The sequence below is a fragment of the Rana temporaria genome, unplaced genomic scaffold (genome assembly GCF_905171775.1).
Source record: "Rana temporaria unplaced genomic scaffold, aRanTem1.1, whole genome shotgun sequence".
Taxonomy (NCBI): domain Eukaryota; kingdom Metazoa; phylum Chordata; class Amphibia; order Anura; family Ranidae; genus Rana; species Rana temporaria.
In genome coordinates this window covers 19,749-45,963 of record NW_024404555.1, presented here as the reverse complement: position 1 = coordinate 45,963, position 26,215 = coordinate 19,749, and the positions used below count along the sequence as shown (strand labels likewise).

The following is a 26,215-nucleotide window of genomic DNA, read 5'->3' as shown; positions in this document are numbered from 1 at the left end:
TTTCAGCATAACTATTAGCGTCTTGGATGGATCCCAAAGCATAGCTCTTTCTCCCCCAGAGGGTCCTTTAGCAGCGCTACCCTTAGCACATGCTCGCGCGTCCAACACCTTTTAGACACTGGCGGAAAAAAATTTAGGTGCTTCCCTGATGGGAGGGGTTATATGGAGGGGAACTGTCTTCAATTGGTTGTGCCCGTGTCCAGTCACCGCTGGTGACCCTTAACCCATTATGTAAAGATAAAGGCTCTGTGTCCCGTGGTGTACAATCAAGAAAAAAAGATAACATCCAAGGGTAAAAATAAATGTAAAAAAAAGTAAATAAAAGGAATAATAAAAAAAAATTATATATATATATATATAAATAACATCCAAGGGTAAAAAGAGTAAATAAAAGGAATACATTTAAAAAAAAAAAAAAAAAAAAAAAAGTGAATAAGAGGAATAATAAAAAAAAAAGGAAAAAAAAAATAAAATATAAACATCTAAGGGTAAAAAAAAAGGAATAAAAAAAAGGTAAATAAAAGGGATAAAAAACTAAATAAAAAAGGGAAAAAAATAAATATATAAACATCCAAGGGTAAAAAAAAAAAAAAGGAATAAAAAAAAATAATAAAAAAAAGGGTAAATAAAAGGAATAAATAATAATAAAAAATGGTAAATAAAAGGAATAAAAAAGGAAAAAATAAATAAAATATAAACATCCAAGGGTAAATTTTTTTTTAAAAAAGGACTAAAAATAAAAAACGAAGAAAAGCAGCGGACTTACCGGAAAGGGCATAGAGAAGGGAACAGGCACTTTTTGAGAGTATAAGTTCATGGGTATTGGCACAAAGATGGGCACCGGAATGGGCAGAATGATGACCTGCGGCTTCCAATCCTCCTCTATGGAAGAAAATTAAACAAAATCGATTACCACATCCGATCCAACACTTTTTCTACTCTGCCCTCCCCTCCCCCCCTGTTCCATTTGCTCTGAGCTTGCATTAGATAGCCGAGTGCCAAGACCTGAATTTGAGGATGAATTGCACCACAGCGCTTGCTCCTATGGAGGTCAGTTGCTGCAAAGTTCATTTACTTGGTAAAATCCGCACATACAGTGCCTTGAAAAAGTATTCATACCCCATGAAATTTCCCCACATTTTCTCATGTTACACCCAAAAATGTAAATGTATTTTATTGGGATTTTATGTGATGGACCGAAAAAGTGTCACATAATTGTGAAGTGGAAGGAAAATTATACAAATAAATATGTGAAAAGTGTGTGTGGGGGGGGGGGGCATTTGTATGGCGCCCCCCCGGAGTCAATACTTTGTAGAACCACATATCTGTTCTATGGGGGACACACACTGTATATCTGTTCTATGGGGGGACACACACTGTATATCTGTTCTATGGGGACACACAATATATCTGTTCTATGGGGGGACACAGACTGTGTATCTGTTCTATGGGGGACACACACAGTATATCTGTTCTATGGGGGGACACACACTGTATATCTGTTCTATGGGGGGACACACACTGTATATCTGTTCTATGGGGGACACACACTGTATATCTGTTCTATGGGGACACACACTGTATATCTGTTCTATGGGGACACACAATATATCTGTTCTATGGGGACACACAATATATCTGTTCTATGGGGACACACAATATATCTGTTCTATGGGGGACACACACTGTATATCTGTTCTATGGGGGGACACACAGTATATCTGTTCTATGGGGACACACACACTGTATATCTGTTCTATGGGGGGGGACACACTGTATATCTGTTCTATGGGGGGGACACACTGTATATCTGTTCTATGGGGGGGACACACTGTATATCCGTTCTATGGGGGGGACACACTGTATATCCGTTCTATGGGGGGACACACACTGTATATCTGTTCTATGGGGGACACACACTGTATATCTGTTCTATGGGGGGACACACTGTATATCTGTTCTATGGGGGGACACACACTGTATATCTGTTCTATGGGGGGGGACACACTGTATATCTGTTCTATGGGGGGACACACACTGTATATCTGTTCTATGGGGGGACACACACTGTATATCTGTTCTATGGGGGGACACACACTGTATATCTGTTCTATGGGGGGACACACACTGTATATCTGTTCTATGGGGGGACACACACTGTATATCTGTTCTATGGGGGGACACACTGTATATCTGTTCTATGGGGGACACACACTGTATATCTGTTCTATGGGGGACACACACTGTATATCTGTTCTATGGGGGACACACACTGTATATCTGTTCTATGGGGGGACACACACTGTATATCTGTTCTATGGGGGGACACACACTGTATATCTGTTCTATGGGGGACACACACTGTATATCTGTTCTATGGGGGGACACACACTGTATATCTGTTCTATGGGGGGACACACTGTATATCTGTTCTATGGGGGACACACGCTCATACACTTGCCTGTCTGACAATCTTTACTTCTGGTTTCCACTCGACAGGACACCCCGCGATTTTGCATCAGGGGTTTGCACATCACCGCCTTGTTTTTGCGCGGGACGGTGGGGCTGGTTGGCGGAGTAGGAGCGGAGGCCGCCTGCGGTGATTGTGGTTTTGGTGAAGCCTAAAAAAAAAGAAACATTGTAGACATTCACAAACCAAAGCAGGTGCCGGATATATAAAGACACACACACAAAATGTAAAAAGTTTCAATGAACGTAATGTTAATTTTTAATATTGTAATTGTTTCAGACAATTGCAGTATAGGACAGAGCGAGGTACTTGATGTTAGCAGGCAGTCGGTGAGAAGACGGAGTTCAGACCATTGTGTTTTATGCAGGGATACTCACCGGACTTTTCTCAGTTGTTTTCGGCTGTGAATTTGGTGTTGTTTTGGTTCCTACACTTTGACCTATAAAATGGATAAACTCGTTATTATATCACTCAGCACAGACCTATGTATACAGTACTGGGCGGGGTATTCGATCAGCCGCTTTAGCCAGGTTCCTCCAAAGGATTCTGGGAGTCTCTTGAGTTGTGAGAACGTAAGGGGGCACCCCTCCCCGCCAATGGTTAGGGGGCACCCCTCCCCGCCAATGGTTAGGGGGCATTCCACCCCGCCAATGGTTAGGGGGCACCCCTCCCCGCCAATGTAAAGGGGAACCCCTCCCCGCCAATGGTTAGGGGGCATTCCACCCCGCCAATGTAAAGGGGCACCCCTCCCCGCCAATGTAAAGGGGCACCACTCCCCGCCAATGGTTAGGGGGCATTCCACCCCGCCAATGTAAAGGGGCACCCCTCCCCGCCAATGTAAAGGGGCACCCCTCCCCGCCAATGTAAAGGGGCACCCCTCCCCGCCAATGTAAAGGGGCACCCCTCCCCGCCAATGTAAAGGGGCACCCCCCTCCCCGCCAATGTTAAGGGGCACCCCCCTCCCCGCCAATGTTAAGGGGCACCCCCCTCCCCGCCAATGTAAAGGGGCACACCCCTCCCCGCCAATGTAAAGGGGTACCCCTCCCCGCCAATGTAAAGGGGCACCCCTCCCCGCCAATGTAAAGGGGCACCCCTCCCCGCCAATGTAAAGGGGCACCCCTCCCCGCCAATGTAAAGGGGCACCCCTCCCCGCCAATGTAAAGGGGCACCCCTCCCCGCCAATGTAAAGGGGCACCCCTCCCCGCCAATGTAAAGGGGCACCCCTCCCCGCCAATGTAAAGGGGCACCCCTCCCCGCCAATGTAAAGGGGCACCCCTCCCCGCCAATGTAAAGGGGCACCCCTCCCCGCCAATGTAAAGGGGCACCCCTCCCCGCCAATGGTTAGGGGGCACCCCTCCCCGCCAATGGTTAGGGGGCACCCCTCCCCGCCAATGGTTAGGGGGCACACCTCCCCGCCAATGGTTAGGGGGCACACCTCCCCGCCAATGGTTAGGGGGCACACCTCCCCGCCAATGGTTAGGGGGCACACCTCCCCGCCAATGGTTAGGGGGCACACCTCCCCACCAATGGTTAGGGGGGCACCCCTCCCCGCCAATGGTTAGGGGGGCACCCCTCCCCGCCAATGTAAAGGGGCACCCCTCCCCGCCAATGTAAAGGGGCACCCCTCCCCGCCAAAAGCCAACATAGCCGTCTCGCCCGCATACCTTTCTTACTATGAAGCAAACTTTCGGGCCCCTTCTGTGTGTCCAGATTGGGCTGATTTTGCTGACTGTAGAAACGTAACAGACATTGCTGATTGCATAAATGTTTGATCTCCCCTCTCCAGTGAATGGTCTCCACCAACTTCCCCTGCCGCTTGCAGGCGTGACACCTTGCTGCCTGCGGAGACACAGAACGCACCATGGTAAGGGGTCACGGTCAATGGGCTTCTCTACACACAACTCCAGGGGATGCAAAAGCAGCGCACAGCCCATCGATGCAGCTTTGTGGGTCAGAGGGGGGGTCAGCTGCAAGTCAGAGGGAGGACGCAGCCTCCTGTCCCAGCACGTCCCACAGGCGCAGCCTCCCGTCCCAGCACGTCCCACAGGCGCAGCCTCCCGTCCCAGCCCGTCCCACAGGCGCAGCCTCCCGTCCCAGCACGTCCCACAGGCGCAGCCTCCCGTCCCAGCACGTCCCACAGGCGCAGCCTCCCGTCCCAGCCCGTCCCACAGGCGCAGCCTCCCGTCCCAGCACGTCCCACAGGCGCAGCCTCCCGTCCCAGCACGTCCCACAGGCGCAGCCTCCCGTCCCAGCACGTCCCACAGGCGCAGCCTCCCGTCCCAGCACGTCCCACAGGCGCAGCCTCCCGTCCCAGCCCGTCCCACAGGCGCAGCCTCCCGTCCCAGCCCGTCCCACAGGCGCAGCCTCCCGTCCCAGCCCGTCCCACAGGCGCAGCCTCCCGTCCCAGCCCGTCCCACAGGCGCAGCCTCCCGTCCCAGCCCGTCCCACAGGCGCAGCCTCCCGTCCCAGCCCGTCCCACAGACGCAAACCCCCAGTCCCACAGACGCAAACCCCCAGTCCCACAGACGCAAACCCCCAGTCCCACAGACGCAAACCCCCAGTCCCACAGACGCAAACCCCCAGTCCCACAGACGCAAACCCCCAGTCCCACAGACGCAAACCCCCAGTCCCACAGACGCAAACCCCCAGTCCCACAGACGCAGCCTCCCGTCCCACAGACGCAACCTCCCGTGCCAGCCCCTCCCACAGGCGCAGCCTCCCGTCCCAGCCCCTCCCACAGGCGCAGCCTCCCGTCCCACAGACGCAACCCCCAGTCCCACAGACGCAAACCCCCAGTCCCACAGACGCAAACCCCCAGTCCCACAGACGCAAACCCCCAGTCCCACAGACGCAAACCCCCAGTCCCACAGACGCAAACCCACAGACGCAAACCCACAGACGCAAACCCACAGACGCAAACCCACAGACGCAAACCCCCAGTCCCACAGACGCAAACCCCCAGTCCCACAGACGCAAACCCCCAGTCCCACAGACGCAAACCCCCAGTCCCACAGACGCAAACCCCCAGTCCCACAGACGCAACCTCCCGTCCCACAGACGCAACCTCCCGTCCCACAGACGCAACCTCCCGTCCCACAGACGCAACCTCCCGTCCCACAGACGCAACCTCCCGTGCCAGCCTCTCCCACAGACAGACGCAGCCTCCCGTCCCAGCCTCTCCCACAGACGCAGCCTCCCGTGCCAGCCTCTCCCACAGACGCAGCCTCCCGTGCCAGCCTCTCCCACAGACGCAGCCTCCCGTGCCAGCCTCTCCCACAGACGCAGCCTCCCGTGCCAGCCTCTCCCACAGACGCAGCCTCCCGTGCCAGCCTCTCCCACAGACGCAGCCTCCCGTGCCAGCCTCTCCCACAGACGCAGCCTCCCGTGCCAGCCTCTCCCACAGATGCAGCCTCCCGTGCCAGCCTCTCCCACAGACGCAGCCTCCCCCACAGACATGAAGCATACCTTGAAGTACCACAGCAGGTACTTGCTCTTGCATTCTTCACTACAGAAGTCCCATGTGCTGCCGTCCAGCTCCTCGGTGACGGCCCGCTGGCAGGTCTGAGAACAATATGTACACGTTATACAGCACAGGCCGAGGTTCTTGGTAAAGTCTTGTTTGTATAGCAGCACACAACCTGCGGGAACGAGAGGAACACAAGGGTCACTATAGAGACCGGCAGAGAGTAAAAAGTACTTTAAACAGAGGAATCGCATCAAGACTGCAATATGTAGAGTCTAGACCCTCCTACAACATCATACAAGCCCCACCCCCAAGATTCCTCTTCCTGTACATAGAGGATGCTGGGAGCTCTTTATTGCTTCAGGAATCTCCAGATAGCAGCTGTGAAAACTCAGAATAGAAATCAGACTTTTCCCTCCACACTGGACTGAGGTCTTCAGAGATCTCTATGGCCAAGTCCTGTTTGGGTGAAATGCGTCAGGACGTGGGCGGATCTTCTCTATTCTTTACCCAAAATGATAACGTTTGTGTGTGGAGGGTGTCAGCCCCCCAGATTTGTCCCGCTGCTTTGCGCGGAGGAGAAATAAAGCGCAGCCAATGAGCAGCAGATTACAAACTGCACAAAAACAATGCTCTGCTAGGAAGGACAATTCCCTGCCCCACCCCCAGAGTGTAAACGAACCCCAATGTGGTAACATAACCTGTCCCGTCAGCTGAGTGTAAACAAACATGCAGTGATGGGACCCCCTAGGTAGGACATTGTTTACACTCAGCTGGCAGGAATGTGTGTCCTACCTAGAGGGGGTCCCATCACAGCATGGTTGTTTACACTCAGCTGGCAGGCAAACACGCAGGGATGTAACCCCCCCCCCAGGTAAGACATCACCTGCCTGCCAGCCGAGTGTAAACAAACATGCAGTGACAACCCCCCACCCCCCTAGGTAGGACACCACCGAGTTTAAACAAACATGCAGTGATGAGCTCCCTATAGGAAGCCAACTGTCCGCCAGCTGAGTGTAAACAAGGTGACGAGACCCTCTAGCTAGGACACTGCCTGCCAGCTGAGTGTAAACAAACATGTGGTGATGGCTTCCCCTAGGTAGGACATCACCTGCCCCGCCAGCTGAGTGTAAACGAACATGCAGTGATGGGCCCCCTAGGTAGGACATCACCTGACTGCCAGCTGAGTGTAAACAAACATTCAGCTGTAAACATGCATGTGGTGATGGGACCCCCTAGGTAAGACATCACCTGTCAGCTGAGTGTAAACAGTGATGGGACCCCCGAGGTAAGACATCACCTGTCCACCAGCTGAACGTAAACAAAAATGTGGTGCCTGTCAGCTGAGTGTAAACATACAGTGATGGGACCCCCCTAGGTAGGACATCATCTGTCCACCAGCTGAACGTAAAAAAAAATGTGGTGCCTGTCAGCTGAGTGTAAACATGCAGTGATGGGACCCCCCCCTAGGTAGGACACCACGCGCCCACCAGCTGAGTGTAAAACCAACATGCAGTGATGAGCTCCCTAGGTAAGACATCATTCGCCCGCCAGCTGAGTGTAAACAAACATGCAGTGATGGGAACCTCTAGGTAGAATATCACCTGTCCTCCAGCTGAGTGTAAACAAACATGCAGTGATGGGAACCTCTAGGTAGAATATCACCTGTCCTCCAGCTGAGTGTAAACAAACATGCAGTGATGGGACCCCTAGGTAGAATATCACATGTCCTGCAGCTGAGTGTAAACAAACATGTGGTGATGGGACCCCTAGGTAGAATATCACATGTCCTCCAGCTGAGTGTAAACAAACATGCAGTGATGGGATCCCCAGGTAGAATATCACCTGTCCTCCAGCTGAGTGTAAACAAACATGCAGTGATGGGATCCCCAGGTAGAATATCACCTGTCCTCCAGCTGAGTGTAAACAAACATGCAGTGATGGGACCCTCTAGGTAAGACATCACCCACCCACCAGCTGAGTGGTGTAAACAAACATGCAGTGATGGGATCCCCTAGGTAGGAGATCACCTGTCCGCCATCTGAGTGTAAACAAACATGCAGTGATGGGATCCCCTAGGTAGGATATTACCTGTCGGCCAGCTGAGTGTAAACAAACATGCAGTGATGGGCCCTCTAAGTAGGACATCACCCGCCCTCCAGCTGAGTGTAAACAAACATGCAGTGATGGGCCCCCTAGGTAGGACATCACCCGCCCTCCAGCTGAGTGTAAACAAACATGCAGCGATGGGATCCCCTAGGTAGAATATCACATGTCCTCCAGCTGAGTGTAAACAAACATGTGGTGATGGGCCCTCTAAGTAGGACATCCCCCGCCCCCCAGCTGAGTGTAAACAAATATGCAGTGATGGGCCCTCTAAGTAGGACATCACCCGCCCTCCAGCTGAGTGTAAACAAACAGTGATGAGGAGACCTCAGAAGAGAGCAGCTCCTTTTCTGGACACCTGGGGGGGCCCTGAATTTAGTAATAAATGGAGACCCGCTTTGAGGAGGGCGTTACCTTCACTGCAGAAGTTCTTCTCGACACCAGAAAATCGGATCTTTTCATGAAGAAGTTTCTCCTGTTTGCAGTATTCACACTGAGAGACGACCCCATGGAGGCGCTTGTAATCATCACAGCAATCCTTACAACAGAACTGGTAGACGTGATCCTGGGAGGTGGAGAGGAGACACCATTCTCATACAGGCTCATCGTCCGACCCCTCCTGTCCCCCCCCCCTCCCCCGACATTCCCGGGGAGAACTTACCTGCCAATCTAAGATCTCCGGCTTCCCGGTGAACATATTGTGGCAATAGTGACAGTTGAGATGGATTCCGCCCTCCGGACTGGTGCGCTGGGGGGGAGGAAGACATCAGACACAAGTTACACACAGAGCAATATCAATCCATAGTGGTCAGGTATGACACCTCCATCACTTCTGTATTGTAAAGTCACGTCTATACAGATTAGGGGAGGGGTTTCTGGTTTACAGTCATACTTACCTGCTTCTGTGCAACGGTACTGCACAGAGCAGGCCCTTCCCTCCTCCCCCGCTGTGCTGTCAGCATCTCCCTACTCTGGGTGCCTACTCTGAAATCCACTCCCGTGAGGTCACTGGGAGACCGGTGTCTGCTACGTCCGCTCCCGCCCCGCTCGGAGACCGGTGTCTGCTACGTCCGCTCCCGGCCCGCTCGGAGACCGGTGTCTGCTACGTCCGCTCCCGCCCCGGCCCACTGGGAGACCGGTGTCTGCTATGTCCGCTCCCGCCCCGCTCGGAGACCGGTGTCTGCTACGTCCGCTCCCGCCCCGGCTCACTGGGAGACCGGTGTCTGCTATGTCCGCTCCCGCCCCGCTCGGAGACCGGTGTCTGCTACGTCCGCTCCCGCCCCGGCTCACTGGGAGACCGGTGTCTGCTATGTCCGCTCCCGCCCCGCTCGGAGACCGGTGTCTGCTACGTCCGCTCCCGCCCCGGCTCACTGGGAGACCGGTGTCTGCTACGTCCGCTCCCGCCCCGCTCGGAGACCGGTGTCTGCTACGTCCGCTCCCGGCCCGCTCGGAGACCGGTGTCTGCTACGTCCGCTCCCGGCCCGCTCGGAGACCGGTGTCTGCTACGTCCGCTCCCGCCCCGGCTCACTGGGAGACCGGTGTCTGCTATGTCCGCTCCCGCCCCGCTCGGAGACCGGTGTCTGCTACGTCCGCTCCCGCCCCGGCTCACTGGGAGACCGGTGTCTGCTATGTCCGCTCCCGTCCCGCTCGGAGACCGGTGTCTGCTACGTCCGCTCCCGCCCCGGCTCACTGGGAGACCGGTGTCTGCTATGTCCGCTCCCGCCCCGCTCGGAGACCGGTGTCTGCTACGTCCGCTCCCGCCCCGGCTCACTGGGAGACCGGTGTCTGCTACGTCCGCTCCCGCCCCGCTCGGAGACCGGTGTCTGCTACGTCCGCTCCCGGCCCGCTCGGAGACCGGTGTCTGCTACGTCCGCTCCCGGCCCGGCTCACTGGGAGACCGGTGTCTGCTATGTCCGCTCCCGCCCCGCTCGGAGACCGGTGTCTGCTACGTCCGCTCCCGCCCCGGCTCACTGGGAGACCGGTGTCTGCTACGTCCGCTCCCGCCCCGGCTCACTGGGAGACCGGTGTCTGCTACATCCGCTCCCGCCCCGGCTCACTGGGAGACCGGTGTCTGCTACGTCCGCTCCCGCCCCGGCTCACTGGGAGACCGGTGTCTGCTACGTCCGCTCCCGCCCCGCTCGGAGACCGGTGTCTGCTACGTCCGCTCCCGCCCCGGCTCACTGGGAGACCGGTGTCTGCTATGTCTGCTCCCGCCCCGCTCGGAGACCGGTGTCTGCTACGTCCGCTCCCGCCCCGGCTCACTGGGAGACCGGTGTCTGCTATGTCCGCTCCAGCCCCGCTCGGAGACCGGTGTCTGCTACGTCCGCTCCCGCCCCGCTCGGAGACCGGTGTCTGCTACGTCCGCTCCCGGCCCGCTCGGAGACCGGTGTCTGCTACGTCCGCTCCCGGCCCGCTCGGAGACCGGTGTCTGCTACGTCCGCTCCCGCCCCGGCTCACTGGGAGACCGGTGTCTGCTATGTCCGCTCCCGCCCCGCTCGGAGACCGGTGTCTGCTACGTCCGCTCCCGCCCCGCTCGGAGACCGGTGTCTGCTACGTCCGCTCCCGCCCCGGCTCACTGGGAGACCGGTGTCTGCTACGTCCGCTCCCGCCCCGGCTCACTGGGAGACCGGTGTCTGCTACGTCCGCTCCCGCCCCGCCTCACTGGGAGACCGGTGTCTGCTACGTCCGCTCCCGCCCCGGCTCACTGGGAGACCGGTGTCTGCTACGTCTGCTCCCGCCCCGCTCGGAGACCGGTGTCTGCTACGTCCGCTCCCGCCCCGGCTCACTGGGAGACCGGTGTCTGCTACGTCCGCTCCCTCCCCGGGTCACTGGGAGACCGGTGTCTGCTACGTCCGCTCCCGGTCACTGGAAGATCGGTGTCTGCTACGTCCGCTCCCGGTCACTGGAAGATCAGTGTCTGCTACGTCCGCTCCCGGTCACTGGAAGATCAGTGTCTGCTACGTCCGCTCCCGGTCACTGGAAGATCAGTGTCTGCTACGTCCGCTCCCGGTCACTGGAAGATCAGTGTCTGCTACGTCCGCTCCCGGTCACTGGAAGATCAGTGTCTGCTACGTCCGCTCCCGGTCACTGGAAGATCAGTGTCTGCTACGTCCGCTCCCGGTCACTGGAAGATCAGTGTCTGCTACGTCCGCTCCCGGTCACTGGAAGATCAGTGTCTGCTACGTCCGCTCCCGGTCACTGGAAGATCAGTGTCTGCTACGTCCGCTCCCGGTCACTGGAAGATCAGTGTCTGCTACGTCCGCTCCCGGTCACTGGAAGATCAGTGTCTGCTACGTCCGCTCCCGGTCACTGGAAGATCAGTGTCTGCTACGTCCGCTCCCGGTCACTGGAAGATCAGTGTCTGCTACGTCCGCTCCCGGTCACTGGAAGATCAGTGTCTGCTACGTCCGCTCCCGGTCACTGGAAGATCAGTGTCTGCTACGTCCGCTCCCGGTCACTGGAAGATCAGTGTCTGCTACGTCCGCTCCCGGTCACTGGAAGATCAGTGTCTGCTACGTCCGCTCCCGGTCACTGGAAGATCAGTGTCTGCTACGTCCGCTCCCGGTCACTGGAAGATCAGTGTCTGCTACGTCCGCTCCCGGTCACTGGAAGATCAGTGTCGGCTATGTCCGCTCCCGCCCCACTGGGAGACCGGTGTCTGCTACGTCCGCTCCCGGCCCGCTCGGAGACCGGTGTCTGCTACGTCCGCTCCCGCCCCGCTCGGAGACCGGTGTCTGCTACGTCCGCTCCCGGCCCGCTCGGAGACCGGTGTCTGCTACGTCCGCTCCCGGCCCGCTCGGAGACCGGTGTCTGCTACGTCCGCTCCCGCCCCGGCTCACTGGGAGACCGGTGTCTGCTATGTCCGCTCCCGCCCCGCTCGGAGACCGGTGTCTGCTACGTCCGCTCCCGCCCCGCTCGGAGACCGGTGTCTGCTACGTCCGCTCCCGCCCCGGCTCACTGGGAGACCGGTGTCTGCTACGTCCGCTCCCGCCCCGGCTCACTGGGAGACCGGTGTCTGCTACGTCCGCTCCCTCCCCGGCTCACTGGGAGACCGGTGTCTGCTACGTCCGCTCCCGCCCCGGCTCACTGGGAGACCGGTGTCTGCTACGTCCGCTCCCGCCCCGGCTCACTGGGAGACCGGTGTCTGCTACGTCTGCTCCCGCCCCGCTCGGAGACCGGTGTCTGCTACGTCCGCTCCCGCCCCGGCTCACTGGGAGACCGGTGTCTGCTACGTCCGCTCCCTCCCCGGGTCACTGGGAGACCGGTGTCTGCTACGTCCGCTCCCGGTCACTGGAAGATCGGTGTCTGCTACGTCCGCTCCCGGTCACTGGAAGATCAGTGTCTGCTACGTCCGCTCCCGGTCACTGGAAGATCAGTGTCTGCTACGTCCGCTCCCGGTCACTGGAAGATCAGTGTCTGCTACGTCCGCTCCCGGTCACTGGAAGATCAGTGTCTGCTACGTCCGCTCCCGGTCACTGGAAGATCAGTGTCTGCTACGTCCGCTCCCGGTCACTGGAAGATCAGTGTCTGCTACGTCCGCTCCCGGTCACTGGAAGATCAGTGTCTGCTACGTCCGCTCCCGGTCACTGGAAGATCAGTGTCTGCTACGTCCGCTCCCGGTCACTGGAAGATCAGTGTCTGCTACGTCCGCTCCCGGTCACTGGAAGATCAGTGTCTGCTACGTCCGCTCCCGGTCACTGGAAGATCAGTGTCTGCTACGTCCGCTCCCGGTCACTGGAAGATCAGTGTCTGCTACGTCCGCTCCCGGTCACTGGAAGATCAGTGTCTGCTACGTCCGCTCCCGGTCACTGGAAGATCAGTGTCTGCTACGTCCGCTCCCGGTCACTGGAAGATCAGTGTCTGCTACGTCCGCTCCCGGTCACTGGAAGATCAGTGTCTGCTACGTCCGCTCCCGGTCACTGGAAGATCAGTGTCTGCTACGTCCGCTCCCGGTCACTGGAAGATCAGTGTCTGCTACGTCCGCTCCCGGTCACTGGAAGATCAGTGTCTGCTACGTCCGCTCCCGGTCACTGGAAGATCAGTGTCGGCTATGTCCGCTCCCGCCCCCAGGTCACTGGAAGACACTTTTCTGCTATGTCCGCTCCCACCCAAGGTTACTGGAAAACCGGTGTCTGCTTCGACCGCTCCCGCCCCGGGGTCATTGAAAGATTGGTGTCTGCTACGTCCGCTCCCGCCCCAGGTCACTGGAAGATCGGCGTTAAGGAAGGGTGACAAACTGGCCACAGAAGGGTAAAAATGTGGACAGCCGGAAGGCACAAAGACTTGGGTGATGAGTTGCGGTGCGATTTGTGACTTTGTAGTAATTGATCCTCGGGTTACAAACACACATAATAATCATCAGACTCCGGAATTCCCGCACGTAGAACGTTTCTATAGGAGTCATGTGACACGGCACACCTGCTGAAGAAAAGAACACGCCTGGAGGTGCAGGAAGTTCCGGGATCTTCCTTTCTATGTCTACAGAAGAAGATCCGTCTTTCTCTGCACACCTCTCATACCACACAGCCTGGAAGACGTCCACCCGTCCCCTCCACACAACTCACCTGGAACTTCGTCCAGCAGCTGGGACTGCAGAACTGGTAGACGACGCGTTCCGTCTTGTTATAATAAGCCGGTTCAGACAAAGAGCGCCGACATAGGCTGCAGGGGCGTGCGGGACCTGCCGAGAGAAATACAGAATATTAGGGTGAGCGTATATTACCTGGGGAGCTCGGTGAAGCTCAGAGCCGATCGTTGGGTGCCAGTGGTCAATCATCGCCCCAGACCCAGTGATCAGTGTGTTGTGACAGATCCCAGCTGGGCGATCGTTTTAATATTTTTGGGGGATATTTATTATAGCAAAAAGTAAAAAAAATTATTTTTTTTTCAAAATTGTCGCCACCAAAAGAAGAAGAGTTGTCCCGATACCACTTTTTTTTAGGACCGAGTACAAGTACCGATACTTTTTTTCATGTACTCGCCGATATCGAAACTTTTTTTTAAAATGCAGCCGTGTGTCCCTAAATGCAGCCGTGTGTCCCCCAAATGCAGCCGTGTGTCCCCCAAATGCAGCCGTGTGTCCCCCAAATGCAGCCGTGTGTCCCCAAAATGCAGCCGTGTGTCCCCCAAAATGCAGCCGTGTGCGCCCCAAAATGCAGCCGTGTGCGCCCCAAAATGCAGCCGTGTGCGCCCCAAATGCAGCCGTGTGCGCCCCAAATGCAGCCGTGTGCGCCCCAAATGCAGCCATGTGCGCCCCAAATGCAGCCATGTGCCCCCCAAATGCAGCCATGTGCCCCCCAAATGCAGCCATGTGTCCCCCAAATGCAGCCTTGTGTATCCCAAATGCAGCCTTGTGTATCCCAAATGCAGCCTTGTGTATCCCAAATGCAGCCTTGTGTATCCCAAATGCAGCCTTGTGTATCCCAAATGCAGCCTTGTGTATCCCAAATGCAGCCTTGTGTATCCCAAATGCAGCCTTGTGTCCCCAAATGCAGCCTTGTGTATCCCAAATGCAGCCTTGTGTCCCCCAAATGCAGCCATGTGTCCCCCAAATGCAGCCATGTGTCCCCCAAATGCAGCCATGTGTCCCCCAAATGCAGCCTTGTGTATCCCAAATGCAGCCTTGTGTATCCCAAATGCAGCCTTGTGTATCCCAAATGCAGCCATGTGTCCCCAAATGCAGCCATGTGTCCCCAAATGCAGCCTTGTGTATCCCAAATGCAGCCATGTGTCCCCCAAATGCAGCCTTGTGTATCCCAAATGCAGCCTTGTGTATCCCAAATGCAGCCTTGTGTATCCCAAATGCAGCCATGTGTATCCCAAATGCAGCCATGTGTCCCCCAAATGCAGCCTTGTGTCCCCAAATGCAGCCTTGTGTCCCCCAAATGCAGCCATGTGTCCCCCAAATGCAGCCTTGTGTCCCCAAAGCGAAAGCCAAGCCCCCCTGTCGTCTAGTTGATTAGCGCTCGGGGAACATAACAGCTTTCATTTGAATAGCTGTGTGTTCCCCGCAGCGCCTCGTCATGTATAGACACTCCCCCTTGCTTGGACTTCTCTGCCCGCTCTCCGCCCCTCTCGGGGAGTTTTGGGAGCATTTGCACAAGTACTTCGGTCCTGATACTAGTATCGGTACAACCCTAAAAAAAAGTGTGAAAAAGGACGCCAATTCTGTTTGGGAGCCACGTCGCACAACCGCGCAATTGTCACTTAAAGCGTCGCAGTGCCGAATCGCAAAAAAGGGCCCCGGTCATTGGGCAGCCAAATGGTCCGGGGCTAAAGTGGTTAAAACAGGGATCTGCAATTAGCGGACCTCCAGCTGTTGCAAAACTACAAGTCCCATCATGCCCTCTGCTTCTGGGTGTCATGCTTGTGGCTGTCGGAGTCTTGCAATGCCTCATGGGACTTGTAGTTCTGCAACAGCAGGAGGGCCGTCCTGGATTCATGTATGCGGCGGCAGCGGCGCCAGCACAGTGGATTGTGCACCCTCCCCCCATCCCTGCTCCACCATGCTGCTCAGTGGGAGGTGAACACCTAACCCGCTCGAGTGACAGCGCTCACCTCCGGGCTGCAGCGGAGAATTGCGCCGTCCTCTCTGATTGGACGGCTCTCTCTCACCTGTCAGTCCGGACTGTTTGACCTTGTGGGAAGTGATGCAGCAGATGGAACAGAAGAGTCCGGTGCGCCCGTTCTTCTCCACGTTGGAGAGCATTTCGAAGTTCTTACAGAGCGTCTTGCAGTACATACACGGGAAGACCTTCGTGTTTTTCTGCGACAGACAAGAGAACACGTTGTAAACAGAACAGACATGATGATGAAGATCACTTCCAATACATGAATACTGAAGTAATAAAAACACAGAGAACTCTATAAGACGTGTGACAAGTGAATTTAAACTCTGTATAGAAAATCAACTCCATCACAGGAGATATAAAAGGGGCGGTGCTGTGGGCGGGGGGATATCAAAGGGGCGGTGCTGTGGGATATCAAAGGGGCGGTGCTGTGGGCGGGGGGATATCAAAGGGGCGGTGCTGTGGGATATCAAAGGGGCGGTGCTGTGGGCGGGGGGATATCAAAGGGGCGGTGCTGTGGGATATCAAAGGGGCGGTGCTGTGGGAGGGGGATATCAAAGGGGCGGTGCTGTGGGATATCAAAGGGGCGGTGCTGTGGGCAGGGGATATAAAAGGGGCAGTGCTGTGGGATATAAAAGGGGCAGTGCTGTGAGCGGGGGATATAAAAGGGGCAGGGCTGTGGGCGGGGAGGGATATAAAAAGGGGCAATGCTGTGGGCGGGGAGGGATATAAAAAGGGGCAATGCTGTGGGCGGGGGTTATAAAAGGGGCAGTGCTTTGGGAGTGATACATGAAGGGGAAAGTCTTGTATGGGGATATTTGGAGTCCATTACGGAGGTGGTTTGGTGCTAGAATTATCGCTCTCACTCCAGTGATATGTAATGTGTATCGCAATCAATGTTTTTAGGCGTTCGCGTTTGTACATGCATACAGTATATGTGGGGGAGGGGTGGAGGGAATTTATTGTGCCCATAAGATGGGCAGACATAGCCTGGGATGCATGGCAGGGTGCGTCAAGTTTCCAGGCTCCAGGATGAAACTTCTTGTTGCCATGGCGGCCTGGCGCCTGGAGTTCGTCGTGCCCTGGCTTAGGCACTCACCTTTTTGTAGTTGGTCAGACAGGCGGCATTACAGAAGCGCTTCTGCTGGCCCTCGTGGAAGAGGTACTCCAGGGGAAGGCCTTTGTTGTAGATGTAGATACCACAGTTGTCACAGCAGTTGGTTTTTAGGCCTTTCGTGGCGCGGAATTTGGTGAAGCACGTGTCGCTGCACAGCCGGTGAACCACGCTGCCATTGCTGACCTCATGCTGGATCTGAGGGGGGGGAGAGGGAAACAAGTCACATCAAATAACCTGAATATAAATAGAAAACAATTGTTTTTTGCAACTTGCTGTGCCCGGGCAAACAATACAGCAGCAGCACACTGGCTGTGCCCGGGCACACAATACAGCAGCAGCACACTGGCTGTGCCCGGGCACCCAATACAGCGGCAGCACACTTGCTGTGCCCGGGCACACAATACAGCTGCAGCACACTTGCTGTGCCCGGGCGCAGCAACACACTTGCTGTGCCCGGGCACACAATACAGCTGCAGCACACTTGCTGTGCCCGGGCACACAATACAGCAGCAGCACACTTGCTGTGCCCGGGCACACAATACAGCTGCAGCACACTTGCTGTGCCCGGGCACACAATACAGCTGCAGCACACTAGCTGTGCCCGGGCACACAATACAGCTGCGGCACACTTGCTGTGCCCGGGCACCCCCTACAGCAGCGGCACACTTGCTGTGCCCGGGCACCCCCTACAGCAGCGGCACACTTGCTGTGCCCGGGAACCCCCTTACAACAGCACACTTGCTGTGCCCGGGCACCCCCTTACAACAGCACACTTGCTGTGCCCGCTCGGGCACCCCCTTACAGCAGCACACTTGCTGTGCCCGGGCACCCCCTTACAACAGCACACTTGCTGTGCCCGGGCACCCCCTTACAACAGCACACTTGCTGTGCCCGGGCACCCCCTTACAACAGCACACTTGCTGTGCCCGGGCACCCCCTTACAACAGCACACTTGCTGTGCCCGGGCACCCCCTTACAACAGCACACTTGCTGTACCCGGGCACCCCCTTACAACAGTGAGTTTTTGGATCACGTGACCGCAACCATGGAAGCCACGTGCTCTATAGCCACGCCCCCTGGCATCCTAAACCTTTTAAAGTGTCGGGAGACAATGGCGTTAAGAGGTCAAAGTAGCACACTACACCTTAACCCGGCGTGTTACAGACTCACCCGGGACAGGGGCTTTGGGAGGGGACTGAAGGCTCGCTTCTTGTCTACGGATCATGGGCTCTGGATTATATAGGAACAATACTCTTTGTGAGGTGTATGCCTGGGGGGGACCCCTGAAGTGATGTTACTTTGGATTCAAGTCCATGTCCCCCCCAAGACACAAAACTCTGGGGTCCCTGTATAGGGCCCCATATGTCATATTAGGAATAGTGACCGATTCATAGAAGATGCCGAGTCATCAACTCCAGACACCTGTCTGCTATAATGTGTTTATTGTAAAGAAGTCTATTGTGGCCCCTGAGGGTCTTTCACCCATTGTTATTTGTGATAATGAACTCTGCTATTGTGTGAAGGAGTTCTGTGTTGATATTCATGATAATGTGTATTGTATAGTCAATGAGCTACGAGACGACAAGGCTGCCCTGAAAGGTCATATCTCCGAGTCACCTCGTCTGGTGAAGATTAGTTAATTAGCTCATGTTAATTTATGTTTCTGGTTACAGGTGTATTATCAGAGTAATATGATCAGGAGGGGGAAGAAACCTCCTACTCAAGTGTATAAAAGTCTGTATTCATGTTCTAATAAACAGTTCTATTTCTGGTGTACTCCAAGACTGGTGTTGTCTGTTTACTATAGCCAGATCCATAGGTCTTGTGTTTTCCTGGACTTGGGAAGCAGTTTCTTGGCGGAAATACCCAACAGGGTGTCCGGAGTCCATCACAAAGCGCATTTCCTGTGCCCGAGCCCTCCTGAGAGCGGCGCGCTTCCTGTGCCCCGAGCGCAACGCGTTTCTATGCCCGAGCGCTCCCGAGAGCAACGCGCTTCCTGTGCCCAAGCGCAACGCGCTTCCTGTGCCCAAGCGCTCCCGAGAGCAACGCGCTTCCTATGCCCGAGCGTTACCGAGAGCAACGCGCTCCCGGTGCCCGAGAGCAACGCGCTCCCGGTGCCCGAGCGCTCCCGAGAGCAACGCGCTCCCGGTGCCCGAGCGCTCCCGAGAGCAACGCGCTTCCGGTGCCCGAGCGCTCCTGAGAGCAATGCGCTTCCTATGCCCGAGTGCTCCTGAGAGCAACATGCTTCCTATGCCCGAGCGCTCCCGAGAGCAACGCGCTTCTGGTGCCCGAGCGCTCCTGAGAGCAATGCGCTTCCTGTGCCCGAGCGCTCCAGAGAGCAACGCGCTTATTGTGCCCCAGCGCTCCTGAGAACGGCGCGCTTCCTGTGCCCGAGAACGGCGGGCTTCCTGTGCCCCTGAGAACGGCGGGGCTTCCTGTGCCCTAGCGCGCCCGAGCGCTCCAAGTGAGCAGCGCACTTCTCTCCAAAATTTTAAGTACTAACGAGCAGGGCCCTCTGATTCCTCCTGTATCGAATTGTAACTGTACTGTCTGCCCTCATTGTAATGAGCTACTAAACTGTTCCGTGTTGATATTTATGATGAAAGGTCATATCTCGGAATCACCTCGTCTGGTTAAAGGATTAATTAGCTCATGTTAATTTATGTTTCTGGTTACAGGTGTATTGTCAGAGTAATATGATCAGGAGGGGGGGAACCTCCTACTCAAGTGTATAAAAGTCTGTATTCATGTTCTAATAAACATTTCCATTTCTGGTGTACTCCAAGACTTGTCTGTTTACTATAGCCAGATCCATAGGTCTTGCATTTTCCTGGACTTGGGAAGCTGTTTCTTGGCGGACACAGGCCACTCACCACCCGATCAGGCCTGTACCGCTGCTGTCTGCCACCCAGAGTGCTGCTCCGTGCTGTACCGTCCCTCAGGAGTGTGCTGGAGCCGTTTGCCCCGATTTTCCAGCCACTAGAGGCAAAAACACATTCCAAAATGGCAGCCGACATGCAAACAGAGCATGTGGGCTACAAGAAAATGGCCACCGATCTCCAATGAAGGCGCTGCCACGATTTCAACACAAAAAAAAAAAACGCACAGCAGCAAACACCCGGGACCCCCCCCCCCCTGCACACACTGCAGCAAAACAGCACCCCCCAGAAAGCAGACAGCCCCCAGGCGGACCCCCCACCTCATGGCCGACCCCGCCACAAAGAATGTGGGAAAAGGAGGGAGAGAGGAAAGCAGGGCGGATCCCCCACCTCACGGCCGACCCCGCCACAAAGAACGTGGGAAAAGGAGGGAGAGAGGAAAGCAGGGCGGACCCCCAATCGACCTCCCCAGCCTCACCACCCTGCCAAAGCAAGGGGACTGCTACTTACCCGTCCTGCGACCACCGGCTGGAGGCATCCCGGACAGAACCAACGTCCGCGCAGTTACGGCATGGCTGTCGGCCCGGCACACTGTGACACGGACATAGAGCCCAGTCATATGTGTGCCCTAGAGCATATAGCTCACCGGCCACCCTTGGAGCAATGGGGCATGTCGTGGATGGCCCAGAGCGTAGCTAAAAGGCTGGCACACGCTCGATGGCCGAACATGGGGGGGGGGACTACAAGGATCGAGGATCTAGCCTGTCACCCAGACGGCAGTTGATTGTAGATCTCAGGATCCAAAAATGCAGAAAAAGCAAGAAAACTGCAAAAAAATCCCCAGGCCACATGGGCCCAGAGGAGCCATGTCTTCTCCTTGCTAGGCAGAAAAAAACTGAGGCTGCAGAGCAGAGAGTGGGGGATGTACCCAGGGGAACCGCCCCCTGGGAGGTACTGTACTGTGTGGAGTGTTTAACACTTAACATGCTGTTTTTCTGCCTAGTCAATCTCCTAAAAGAGAGGATAATACCGTAAGGTCAAGATGCTGCTGTGTCCGTCCATGAACTCAGAGAAATGGAGTACAAAAATCCTATTTGAATCGAGTTGCATGGTCAAATCGATTCAGACAAAATCGTGTTTTTTTTTTTCCCATAGGACCGGCGCTCCGCGGACTAGGCCGAAGTCTCGCCTAAAAAAATCCTGCCCGCAGCTTGCCGCGATGCTGGGAAAAGGTGCGAGTCTGGACGCCGTAGCCTCTTCCCAGGATCGTGGCGAGCTGCGGGCAGGAGTTTTTAGGCGAGGATCGCGGTGGACTAGGCCAAAGCCTCGCCTAAAAACTCCTGCCCGCAGGTCTTTAGGACGGCACGGTGTCCATCAGAAAAATTTCGGGGCCAAAATCGTCCAGCTCTAGATCATTTATGTTTCTGGTTACAGTTGTATTGTCAGAATAAGGAGGGGGGACCTAACCCTAACCCCGCCTCTACCAAGATGGCCGCCTCCACAGAGACAGTTAAGAACAAGGCGAAACGAGCCAGCAGTGGTGGAAAACCCAGGCTGCGGACTGACCACAGGCAACACTGGTGACTAGGCCTTGGTCCTCTGCTTAGGGGGGTAATAATCTGCACCCGCCTTCTTATTACAATTACACTGAAGGGTCCCCAAAATCCGGCACCAATCCCGACCACAAACACACTGCACAGCAATCTCCTGAATTTTATATGAGACCCAAATCACCCCCCCCCCCCCCCCCCCAAACACTGGAAGGCAGCCAATCACACCAGTGAACGACCACCAACAAAACGCATAACTTTCCACCGTTGCACACCGAATCCTCAGCACTGCCCAAAAATCTGCCGGCGTCACCGTCATAGCCCCGGCGTCACCGTCATAGCCCCGGCGTCACCGCCATAGCCCCGGCGTCACCGCCATAGCCCCGGCGTCACCGCCATAGCCCCGGCGTCACCGCCATAGCCCCGGCGTCACCGCCATAGCCCCGGCGTCACCGCCATAGCCCCGGCGTCACCGCCATAGCCCCGGCGTCACCGCCATAGCCCCGGCGTCACCGTCACAGCCGCGGCGTCACCGTCACAGCCGCGGCGTCACCGTCATAGCCGCGGCGTCACCGTCATAGCCGCGGCGTCACCGTCATAGCCGCGGCGTCACCGTCATAGCCGCGGCGTCACCGCCATAGCCCCGGCGTCACCGCCATAGCCCCGGCGTCACCACGTTCTGAATGACCCCCCCAACACTAAAATGTGATTGCCAAAGAAATAAGTGACGCGGATTGTTCTCACCTCTCCGCTCTTGTGACAGATGCTACATTTGATGATATCGGGAACATCGGAGGGGCTCTGGGAACTTTGGGAGCTCTGGGTGCTTTGGGTGCTCTTTGAGGTCTGGGAAGGTTGGGAAGTCTGGGAAGGTTGGGAACTCGGTCGTGGTTGGGCCTCGAAGAGGGAAAGGCAGGCATTGGAGCAGAATTCCTGGAAGGACCCAGCGGGACCAGTCTGGGCGACCACAGACTCTTTGGAGTTCTTAATGTCCCTGAAAAGATCAGATCATTAATAATCAGACAGGAACAGTTACAAATGTAATACAATATCAGAGAGGTAAGAGGGTCCTGATCCCCAGAGCTTACAGTCTAATAGGGTGGGGCAAGTGATACAATACGTAATAACAGTGGGGTGATGAGCGGATGAGTGAATGGAGGCCAGTGAAGGGATTGGTAGAGAGGGATGGAGGACACTGAATGGAGGTCAGTGGAGGGATTGGTAGAGAGGGGTGGAGGACACTGAATGGAGACCAGTGGAGGGATTGGAAGAGAGGGGTGGAGGACACTGAATGGAGACCAGTGGAGGGATTGGTAGAGAGGGGTGGAGGACACTGAATGGAGGTCAGTGGAGGGATTGGTAGAGAGGGGTGGAGGACACTGAATGGAGGACAGTGGAGGGATTGGTAGAGAGGGGTGGAGGACACTGAATGGAGACCAGTGGAGGGATTGGTAGAGAGGGTGGAGGACACTGAATGGAGGTCAGTGGAGGGATTGGTAGAGAGGGGTGGAGGACACTGAATGGAGGCCAGTGGGAGGAATTGGAGAGGGGTGGAGGACACTGAATGGAGACCAGTGGAGGGATTAGTAGAGAGGGGTGGAGGACACTGAATGGAGGTCAGTGGAGGGATTGGTAGAGAGGGGTGGAGGACACTGAATGGAGAACAGTGGAGGGATTGGTAGAGAGGGGTGGAGGACACTGAATGGAGGTCAGTGGAGGGATTGGTAGAGAGGGGTGGAGGACACTGAATGGAGGTCAGTGGAGGGATTGGTAGAGAGGGGTGGAGGACACTGAATGGAGACCAGTGGGAGGGATTGGTAGAGAGGGGTGGAGGACACTGAATGGAGACCAGTGGGGGATTGGTAGAGAGGGGTGGAGGACACTGAATGGAGGCCAGTGGGGGGGATTGGTAGAGGGGTGGAGGACACTGAATGGAGGTCAGTGGAGGGATTGGTAGAGAGGGGTGGAGGACACTGAATGGGGATCAGTGGAGGGATTGGTAGAGAGGAGTGGAGGACACTGAATGGAGACCAGTGGAGGGATTGGTAGAGGGGTGGAGGACACTGAATGGAGATCAGTGGAAGGATTGGTAGAGAGGGATGGAGGACACTGAATGGAGGACAGTGGAGGGATTGGTAGAGGGGTGGAGGACACTGAATGGAGGTCAGTGGAAGGATTGGTAGAGAGGGATGGAGGACACTGAATGGAGACCAGTGGAGGGATTGGTAGAGAGGGGTGGAGGACACTGAATGGAGGTCAGTGGGGGGATTGGCAGGGAGGGGTGGAGGACACTGAATGGAGGTCAGTGGAGGGATTGGTAGAGAGGGGTGGAGGACACTGAATGGAGGACAGTGGAGGGATTGGCAGAGAGGGGTGGAGGACACTGAATGGAGGCCAGTGGGGGGATTGGGAGAGAGGTGGAGGACACTGTATGGAGGCCAGTGGGGGGATTGGGAGAGAGGGGTGGAGGACACTGTATGGAGGCCAGTGGGGGGATTGGCAGAGAGGGGTGGAGGACACTGTATGGAGGCCATCCTGAAACGCCATGGAACATGCAGAGTTCAGAGCCGGGCCACTTACTTCTTACAGAAGGTACATATCTTCTTGCAGAGCGGTTTCTTGGAGAAGGTGGTAAGACACACGGAGGAGCAGAAGAGCTGCGGCAGGCCTTTGCGCTGATAGGCGGTCTGACCTTTCTGCAGCGGCGTGCGGCACTGAGCACAAGACATCTTGGTGAGGGTCGGCTTCGGAGGCTTGGGTGGCGGCGGCGGCGGCACTACTTGGTTGCGCACAGACGGCACTACTTGGTTGCGCAGAGACATGCGGGTTGGACGCTTATGAGCCGAGCGGTTGGGGATGAAGTCCTCGTCGTTGGGGTCGTCTATCATGGCGTCGGAGTCTTCGTCGGAGATCTGCACTGCAGGACGGATCAGACAGGTAATGTCAGATGAAGGAACGCCGATAGGCAACAAGAACCGCCGGCACACAGCGCAACCCCGTCCTTCACTACAACCAGAAATATCACTGAGCAACCCAGGCCTTCAATGATTGGAGGAGAGCCAGGCCACATGACCCTCAGGATATAGTATGTGAACCCCCCCCCCCTCCGGTGAAGGGTCCTGGTGATCCTCCAACATACAAAGACATTGGAGACAATTGTTCTCCTCCAACCTGGTGGTGACTTATCTCAGATCCATCCCGGAATGTACACCGAGCTCCTCTACAGAGATCTATGGATGAGGGGACTACTTACTGCTCTCCTGGGGGGCCCAGAATGTACACCGAGCTCCTTTACAGAGATCTATGGATCAGAGGACTACTTACTGCTCTCCTGGGGGGCCCGGAATGTACACCGAGCTCCTCTACAGAGATCTATGGACCAGAGGACTACTTACTGCTCTCCTGGGGGGCCCGGAATGTACACCGAGCTCCTCTACAGAGATCTATGGATCAGAGGACTACTTACTGCTCTCCTGGGGGGCCCGGAATGTACACCGAGCTCCTCTACAGAGATCTATGGATCAGAGGACTACTTACTGCTCTCCTGGGGGGCCCGGAATGTACACCGAGCTCCTCTACAGAGATCTATGGATCAGAGGACTACTTACTGCTCTCCTGGGGGGCCCGGAATGTACACCGAGCTCCTCTACAGAGATCTATGGATCAGGGGACTACTTACTGCTCTCCTGGGGGGCCCGGAATGTACACCGAGCTCCTCTACAGAGATCTATGGATGAGGGGACTACTTACTGCTCTCCTGGGGGGCCCGGAATGTACACCGAGCTCCTCTACAGAGATCTATGGATGAGGGGACTACTTACTGCTCTCCTGGGGGGCCCGGAATGTACACCGAGCTCCTCTACAGAGATCTATGGATCAGAGGACTACTTACTGCTCTCCTGGGGGGCCCGGAATGTACACCGAGCTCCTCTACAGAGATCTATGGATGAGGGGACTACTTACTGCTCTCCTGGGGGGCCCGGAATGTACACCGAGCTCCTCTACAGAGATCTATGGATGAGGGGACTACTTACTGCTCTCCTGGGGGGGCCCGGAATGTACACCGAGCTCCTCTACAGAGATCTATGGATGAGGGGACTACTTACTGCTCTCCTGGGGGGCCCGGAATGTACACCGAGCTCCTCTACAGAGATCTATGGATCAGAGGACTACTTACTGCTCTCCTGGGGGGCCCGGGATGTACACCGAGCTCCTCTACAGAGATCTATGGACCAGAGGACTACTTACTGCTCTCCTGGGGGGCCCGGAATGTACACCGAGCTCCTCTACAGAGATCTATGGACCAGAGGACTACTTACTGCTCTCCTGGGGGGCCCGGAATGTACACCGAGCTCCTCTACAGAGATCTATGGATGAGGGGACTACTTACTGCTCTCCTGGGGGGCCCGGAATGTACACCGAGCTCCTCTACAGAGATCTATGGATGAGGGGACTACTTACTGCTCTCCTGGGGGGCCCGGAATGTACACCGAGCTCCTCTACAGAGATCTATGGATGAGGGGACTACTTACTGCTCTCCTGGGGGGCCCGGAATGTACACCGAGCTCCTCTACAGAGATCTATGGATCAGAGGACTACTTACTGCTCTCCTGGGGGGCCCGGAATGTACACCGAGCTCCTCTACAGAGATCTATGGATCAGAGGACTACTTACTGCTCTCCTGGGGGGCCCGGAATGTACACTGAGCTCCTCTACAGAGATCTATGGATGAGGGGACTACTTACTGCTCTCCTGGGGGGCCCGGAATGTACACCGAGCTCCTCTACAGAGATCTATGGATGAGGGGACTACTTACTGCTCTCCTGGGGGGCCCGGAATGTACACCGAGCTCCTCTACAGAGATCTATGGATCAGAGGACTACTTACTGCTCTCCTGGGGGGCCCGGGATGTACACCGAGCTCCTCTACAGAGATCTATGGATGAGGGGACTACTTACTGCTTTCCTGGGGGGCCCGGAATGTACACCGAGCTCCTCTACAGAGATCTATGGATCAGAGGACTACTTACTGCTTTCCTGGGGGGCCCGGAATGTACACCGAG

The 26,215-nt window shown here is 56.0% G+C and overlaps 1 protein-coding gene across 1 annotated transcript in view; it reads right to left on the bottom strand.

The window, feature by feature from the left end:
* The window catches only part of ZMYM3 (zinc finger MYM-type containing 3), a 54,824-nt gene that overhangs the window by 10,082 nt on the left and 18,527 nt on the right, over positions 1–26,215 (bottom strand). Inside the window, exons 4-15 of the mRNA XM_040334687.1 lie at positions 23,734–24,070; positions 21,898–22,147; positions 16,707–16,919; positions 15,654–15,804; positions 13,604–13,719; positions 8,701–8,787; positions 8,454–8,604; positions 5,936–6,108; positions 4,135–4,309; positions 2,848–2,909; positions 2,462–2,621; positions 767–882 (exon numbers count right to left, since the gene is read on the bottom strand). Of these exons, the coding sequence (XP_040190621.1) occupies positions 767–882; positions 2,462–2,621; positions 2,848–2,909; positions 4,135–4,309; positions 5,936–6,108; positions 8,454–8,604; positions 8,701–8,787; positions 13,604–13,719; positions 15,654–15,804; positions 16,707–16,919; positions 21,898–22,147; positions 23,734–24,070 (1,991 nt within the window). The remainder of the gene's footprint in view (positions 1–766; positions 883–2,461; positions 2,622–2,847; positions 2,910–4,134; positions 4,310–5,935; positions 6,109–8,453; positions 8,605–8,700; positions 8,788–13,603; positions 13,720–15,653; positions 15,805–16,706; positions 16,920–21,897; positions 22,148–23,733; positions 24,071–26,215) is intronic.